We start from the raw sequence: 7,861 nt of genomic DNA, 5'->3' as shown, positions 1-7,861 counted from the left end.
GAGTAATGCTGCTCGTGACAGGTGCTTGACCCAAAGCGAGGAGGTGAATAAGCTCTTTTCCAGCTCGGCGCGAGAACAGGACTTAACTCGGGAGGAGAAGCAGAGCAGATGGGCTTAGCAAAGATGGTACTCTCCATTTGATGTGGCGAGTCTTTGTTTCACGGGCCTCCGTTGGCTGAGTGAGGCATCAAGTTGCTGTCAACTGGTAGTGCCGTGATGTAGGAAGGGAGGATGGGAGAAAAAAAAAAGGTGGTGGTCGGGGGTGGGGGGGGGGGGGGCAGATAGCGAGAAGGAGAGAGAAGTGGGCTGCAAATGGCAGCTTCTGTGACACTTTGGAGAGAGCGAGGGAGGGGGGGAGCGAAAGGAGAGTGTGATAGAAAGAGAGATAGAGAGAGAGGGGGGGAGAGGGAGAGCGGCGGTCCAACGAGATCACATTGCAAAGATTGATAGAGAGACGTGTTCGCTTAATAAGCGGTGAGGAACTCCTTGACAGTTTCGAAGCAATTGTCAAGGATTGTCTCCATGTCGCAGAAGTTGACTCGAACAAGTCAAGCATTTGCTGGATATAAAAGTCTCTTTTTTTTTTTTAAATACTCGGATACTGTTCCCCCCCCCCCCCCCACACCCAAGATTGACTGAGTGGATTCTCTGCCTTGCGACCAAGCAAGGATGAAGACTTGTAAAGGGAGCCCGAGCCTTCTGATGCTAAGGATGATGTGGTGCCTGACCGAGGAATTGGACTGAAGCAAAAGAGCGAAGAGCTCAGTTCAGCGATGCCTCAGTTCGGCTGACGCGCGGACGCCGCAAGAGCGGAGAGAGCGCGCCTTTGGGTCCTGCGTGCAGCCTGGCAGAAGACAGATGAAACCAAAGGTAAGAATTCGCCCGACGAACCTGCAAGCGCCGGCTATAAAACCGTACGCGCGACTGTCAAATAAGCCCAACCGCGCTCGCGGCCATGAATGATGCGCTCGCACGGAGCGCTTGATAGCACCTTGCCCATTTCGATTTGTATTTAGCAAGAGATGAATGTTATTCGGGGCCTCACCTCGATTTGCGTGCTACTTTGTTGAACCCGATACAAAATAATCGGGCTGCGACAGCTGTTATTTGACTTTATCATCATCGCCAGCGCAGAAGTTAAGATGCCGTTCTCGCAGTGGATCGAGGCAGAGTGCGGAGGCGTACCTCCTGTGCTGGCCGCTCATTAAGCCGAAATCGTCGAGTTGACGGGGAACAAATGAGCTGAAAAATGAAGCCGCGGGTTCCCAGCAGAAGCATTTTAGGTACTCATCTCTTTCAAGCGATGAAATGCAACAACTTGCATAACACCCGAGAGCTGAGCGTGCGGACGCGCGCGCGTGCGTATTCTTCCATCGCCGCATAAACAAAGCCCAAAGAGACAGCGGACGAAGCAAATGAAATACCCAAAATGCAGCTTCACGAGCTCATCCCGCTTTTCATCTCCGCTTTGTTCGCGCCACTCGCTTTGAGTGGCCCAAGTGGGTTTGAGAGGTCATTTTAATTGTCCCGTTTGGGAGTGAATCATCTGATGGAGAGGATTTAAAATGTACAAAATAAAGATCTCGAACAATGTAGGTGGGAATGAGCGCTGAAGGAGAGTCAGGTGTCGAAAAGGCTGAACATGTGCAGCTCGCAAAAATAAAAAAAAAACACAACATACAATTCAACAGCTGCTGCAATGACGTGAGTTGACTCGGTTCTACGTGAACTCTTCTCACGAGCGCCTCTCTTAGGGCCCACCCGTGATGAAACCCCCAGCAGAGGGGAGGAGTCACACCTGCCTTCGAAAAGGAATCGCCCGCATGCAAAACAGCGAGCCGCTCACATCCATCTTCGACGTACGGACGGCGTACGTGCGTGTTCAAGCGGTGTTGCTTTCTAAAGGAAAATACCCGGAGGTCACTTGAGAGGAGATGAAGTTGCACAATCGCAAAATCCAATGACACCCGAGCGCGGGGCTCTTCCTTCAACAATGGCCTCGGGAGGTGGCGAGCCGTCGTGGAGGCTCAGCTCAGTTTCCCTGCGCGCTCGCCATCACATCGAGTGTCCTCTGCCACTCCGCTTCATTATCCTCCCAATCGCCGCCATTGTTGTGAGCATCCAATCATGCGTTCTCTTCACCCTAATCAGCGGTCTCGGCTCCCCTCCCGGACCCCTCTCTCAAGGCCCCCCCCCCGAGGAACGGGCACGGCAGACTCAAAGACACGCGCGGCCCACATAATTTGTCCTCCCAAACGAGTCAGTGGTCCACCGCGGTAGGTGCAGCAAGCTGACAAAAAAGAAAAAAAAAAAGATTTATGAATGCCACGTAAACACACAGATTATTTGACAAATACCATCGGTTTTTGTTCCCCCTATCTATGCCGGATGAGGCGGAACACTTCGATGCTCTCCCACGAGATGGCACATTTTATAGAAGGGATTCTATTGTGTAGCAGTGTCCGTGGCTTAGGTCAAACTTTTGCATGAGGTCAAATCCAAATCGCGAGTTGGACCTCTTGCACGACGTCCACTCCGCCGACGCCCTCGCGTTTACAGCACCACAGGTGGTCTGGCGCATCGGTACTTCTCTAATGATTCCGAGGACTCCCGCGAGGTTTTTATTTTCGTTCAAGCAACACGCTGGACACCCGACGCCGCATGACGATGACGGAGTGAGCACGGGGGGGGGGGGGGGTGAAGGGCTGCTCAGATCATGAATATGTCTCAGGCGAAGTTGCGGTCGTCAGGGTCACCGTATCACGTGAGAAAAAAAAAATCATCATCTTTTGCGTAGAAGTACGACCCTTTGGAGACACTTGCGAATGAGGTAATAGGACACCAGATTCAGGCAACTTTGGCCCAGGGCCGGGCGGCCGGGCATGGGGGATTTGGGAGTGCACATGAGTGATCTGTCAAGTCTTCAGGGCCCGAATCAAGCAGACGCACGCCGAGCGGCTGCGGCCGAGCGATAAAAGCTGTCTATGCCCAGAGGGGGCCGCGGCGCGGTCCCTCTTGGGCGGAAGCCCTTGACCCGAGGCTCAAATTCCAGCATGATGTCCAGGTCATCTGTCGTCATTCCAACACATCGTAAAGGAAGTGCCTCTGCCCGGTAGGACTCTTTAAGAACTAAACTCATTCAGGTTATGGAGCAAAGCAGCACGGGAGGCTGATAGAAATGGAACGCATGCTTCCCAAAAATGACGAATACGTTAAGTCGTGCACAACGGGGTCAAACAGAGTCCCGCTGCCTCCATCCCAGCACGCAGCATCTGCTACTGCGTGTCCGTGGAAGAAGTGGCGCACGCGCAGGCCCGCTGGGAGTTAGCCTAAGTGTGCGCAGACGCACGGCGTCGCCGATTCCCAGACTAAAGTATTCTGCTGAAAGGACAAAAGACAATTTGGGCCACAAAAGAACAGAAGGGGAGGCTTTTCTGCTGCATTTGTCACATCGGCACGGCATGCGGCCCGATACACCATAAATACAACCCAGACAATGTGAATAAGGACAATTTATAGATGCGGCATTCACTTTTTGGATCTCGACATGACAGCCCGTCACATTTTGTGACGCCTAAGCAGACATCAGTGCTGGTTGTCATATTTGCTACCGCTCAGATGTCATCACATCACATTTGGTGGGAGACAACTCGGAAATTGCCAATGTTTTTCACTTTCTAGAACAGGGGTGGGCAATTATTTTTTTGCATAGGGCCACATGACAAGCAGAAAATATTATGGAGGGCCGGATCAAAAGGGTGAACTAAATTCGACATAATATTAATTGGATTTCTTTATTTAAAAAGCAGTATTTTGCATTTTTTGGCACGTTTTTCAGACTTTAAGAGTACATTATTCCGTCGTATCGAACGGGATTTGCTTGATTTAACGCTACTGCGGGCTTCCGTATCGTCTCCCCCCTTCCTCCCTATGCTCTGCAACGTCAAGTAACTGTCCAAATGAAATGAATGCGGTTGTTAACATCGAACCTTAATTGCGTACCAACCTTCGGCGGGCCGGATTAAAAAGACCAACGGGCCGGATTTTGCCCCACGGGCCGTAGTTTGCCCACCTCTGTTCTAGAAGAATACCAGTGTGGCTGTTATTCCGGCACTTTACTCATTGAGAAACCTCTACGGCAATTTCGGCAAAAAGGGCTGTGGCCATCTTACCTACAGACCCAAAGGCTCAATGCACTGACAATATCGTCCTTCTCCGTCTAGGGACTGGATTCAAGCACAAGGATCCCTCCCAGCTTCCCGTCGAAGGCCTACTAAGATGCAACTGCGCAAGTGATCAAGCTAGGAGGGGTCTCGATCACCCGCTGGGACTCTATGGCCAGCCTTTCCGCTCCGATCCCGCAGCCGGAGGTGCCGGCGGCATGAGCGGGGGAAGGATCAACCGCTACAGCATCGTGTCGTCCGAGGAAGAGGGCCTCCGCCTCACGACCATGCACGGCGCGAACGGTTTTGGCAACGGCAAGATCCACACGCGGCGCAAGTGTCGCAGCCGCTTTGTCAGAAAGAATGGCCAGTGCAACGTGCGGTTTGCCAACATGGACGACAAGTCGCAGCGCTACATGGCGGACATCTTCACCACGTGCGTGGATATTCGCTGGCGATGGATGCTGGTGCTCTTCACCCTGGTGTTTGTCGTTTCCTGGCTGGCCTTCGGCCTGGCCTTCTGGCTCATCGCCTTGCTGCACGGGGATCTGGATAATCCGGCCGGAGATGACAACTTCACGCCCTGCGTGCTCCAAGTCAACGGATTCGTGGCTGCCTTTCTCTTCTCCATCGAGACGCAGTCCACCATCGGCTACGGCTACCGCTGCGTCACCGAGGAGTGCCCCGTCGCGGTCTTCATGGTGGTTTTCCAGTCCATCGTGGGCTGCATCATTGACTGCTTCATGATCGGCGCCATCATGGCCAAAATGGCCAGGCCCAAGAAGCGAGCGCAAACGCTGCTGTTTAGCCACAACGCCGTCATTGCGATGCGGGACGGGAAACTGTGTCTCATGTGGCGGGTGGGAAACCTTCGCAAGAGCCACATTGTGGAGGCCCACGTCAGGGCGCAGCTCATCAAGCCTCGCGTCACCGACGAAGGAGAGTATATCCCCCTGGACCAAATCGACATCGACGTGGGCTTTGACAAGGGCCTGGATCGGATTTTTTTGGTTTCCCCCATTACCATTCTCCATGAGATCGATGAGGAGAGCCCCCTTTTTGGGATCGGCAAGCAGGACCTCGAGACATCCGATTTTGAGATCGTGGTGATCTTGGAGGGAATGGTGGAAGCCACGGCCATGACCACTCAGGCGCGGAGTTCCTACTTAGCCTCCGAGATCCTTTGGGGACACAGGTTCGAGCCCGTCTTGTTCGAGGAGAAGAACCTTTACAAGGTGGATTACGCTCACTTTCACAAAACCTACGAGGTGCCGTCCACCCCCCGATGCAGTGCCAAGGACATGCTGGAGAACAAATTCCTTGTCCCCGGTTCGAACTCCTTCTGCTACGAAAATGAGCTGGCTTTCCTCAACCGTGAGGAGGAGGAAGAGGAAGAGGAGGATGAGCAGGAGGGCGGAGGCGGTGGGAACGTGGCGCTGGCAAACCTCAGTCCGGACCGCAACAGCCGACACGAGTTTGAACGCTTGCAGGCCAGCCGGACGCTGGAGCAAAGGTCTTATCGGAGAGAGTCCGAAATATGAAACCTTCTTCTAGGTCCGGGCTCTCTTGTCGGAGACTCTACAAATGCGGAACGATGCAAAGTGCCATAGGAAACATTGACGCTTGCGCTCGATTGAGAGGAAAAAGGGACAACATGGGAGTGAACGTGGCAAGCTCAGAGAATGCACCTGAGAAAATTAAGAAATGTCCACAATAATGCACACGGATACATAAAGAAAGACCTTCTTCCTTCGTGGAAACTTGAATCTTTTTTCACACGGTCACTTTTGCGTGTGTTAACGATTCTAATGAGCGATGACAAACTGACATCATTGAATTTAAGGTGTAAATACATTTTTTTTCATTCTGCTATCGTTTGTGTGCCGTCTCGGTTTCTAAAAGCAGCTGTTGTCAAAGTAGATTGCGCTCCGTCGACTTTTTTTTTCCCCTCTGCCCACAATCTTCTTATCCTTTGCATCATGTAATAGATAGAAGTTCAGTGACACAGTCAAAGTTTGCGCACTGCTGCACCGAGATGATATGAGCCATAAAAAAAAATTTAAAAAGGGGAAAAAATGATCACAAGCCACTGAGAACATTCCAAGTTGTGATCCGACCAGCATTACGTGAGAAGGCAACGTTCATTATGTGCACTGTAAAGGGATTAGAAAAAAAAAAAAAAAACTTGCCAGAACTCCAATGCAACATGCAACGAAATGAGTCGGGGATGTGGCTATCTCAACTCTTAACCCCAAATAAGCACCTTAACGTGTAAGTTGTACTTTCATTTTCAGCATAAACTGATACGCTGAACAAAATAAAATCAGACTTTTTTTTTCTCAGCTAAAACCAGAACAACAAAAAAAAAAACCACCTTTTTTTTCCATTAATCTTTGCATATTTTTCAAAATGCCGGGGGATTGCTACATGGTATTAAATTATTCAGTGAGTTCAAAATTTTTGTTTTTTTTGTTTCCTCGCTGCTTCTTTTAAAAATTGTGAATATGAAAACACAGGGCTTTGGATGATTCTAGAACAGCATGCCAATAACGTCGGTACTTCTGAAGAAATGACGACAGGTTTATACCACACTTTAGATGCAATACCCTGCTATGTAATAAGCTCGGTAGAAAGAAACCCCAATCAGCAAAATAACAGGAAAGACAATTTTACATGTGGATACAAATGTACCTGGTATTCGAAACTAGCTTTCCAAACCAACCTTGTGATGTTTCGTTTGCGTGCAGGCCAATGAGATGAAAAGTTTTTCATACGAATATATTTGATATACTGCACATGTGAAATTGAATGCTCAGGAAAGGACCGTGAGGAAGGTGTCCCGTCGGTCAGAATGTTTGCCTTTTTATTTCTTGTCACGTTGAACCCCTCTACAGTTACTTCGATTCCTGACATTTATTGCTCAAATGTTCACTTTCTTTGTAGTTGTTATTTCAAGACATGAAGTATGATGCGAAGAGAACTTTTTTTTTTTTTTTTTTTTTTTTTTTTTTTTTTTGGGAGAACAAGCGCTCGTTGCCTTCTGGGAAGGATTTAAATGCTGATGTTTCTCCACACCGGATCACACTTATTTACTGGTTTTAGGTGAAGTGTCACAAAAGGTTCTTTGCCGCACTTCAAATAATACTATCTTCACTTTTTTGTCCGATGTTGCCCACGTGTGCCCTTTAAAAACAACAAAAAAAAGTGTTTTAATTAATTATCTTGAGTGTGCCTGCGATTGGCTGGCAACCGGTTCTGGGTGTGTCCCCCCCCCCCCCCCCCCCGCCTACTGCCCGAAGACAGCTGGGATAGGCTCCAGCACCCCCCCCCCCCCCCCCGTGACCCTCGTGAGGATAAGCGGATCGGATGATGAATGAATGAATGGATCTTAAGTGTAAAAATATGCTAACATGATAGAATTGGCTAAATAAAGCAGCTTATTTTTTATACACAAAATTCTTTGTGATAAAACGCAGTTCGCTGTTTTATCGGAATCCAACAACGATTCCCTATTAAGAGGCCGAAATGTGGAATCGATATATATTTTTTTCCATTTTCTTTTGATAGTTTAAGTTCCATTTCGCACATTTCAGAGTGGTATTTCTCTTAAAGGGATGATTGGAAAATAACTTTGACCTCTGTAGAAGTCTTCCTAAATGCCCGGTAAATTGTCTACTGGGCTTTTCATTTTCATTCAG

At 49.4% G+C, this 7,861-nt stretch overlaps 1 protein-coding gene across 1 annotated transcript; it reads left to right on the top strand.

The window, feature by feature from the left end:
* The first annotated feature begins 419 nt into the window (after positions 1-419).
* kcnj12a (potassium inwardly rectifying channel subfamily J member 12a) lies at positions 420-7,431 on the top strand. The gene is made up of 2 exons (XM_086139160.1): positions 420-870; positions 4,224-7,431. Exon 2 carries the CDS (start codon positions 4,382-4,384, stop codon positions 5,702-5,704), a length of 1,323 nt encoding a protein of 440 aa, XP_085995286.1. The 5' UTR covers positions 420-870; positions 4,224-4,381; the 3' UTR covers positions 5,705-7,431.
* The last annotated feature ends 430 nt before the right edge of the window (positions 7,432-7,861 follow it).

This window comes from Hippocampus guttulatus, chromosome 19, assembly GCF_054856545.1.
Source record: "Hippocampus guttulatus isolate MCC_2025c chromosome 19, RoL_Hgut_1.0, whole genome shotgun sequence".
Lineage (NCBI taxonomy): Eukaryota > Metazoa > Chordata > Actinopteri > Syngnathiformes > Syngnathidae > Hippocampus > Hippocampus guttulatus.
The sequence above is the reverse complement of the archived record's forward strand: the minus strand, read 5'-3'. Positions and strand labels throughout refer to the sequence as shown.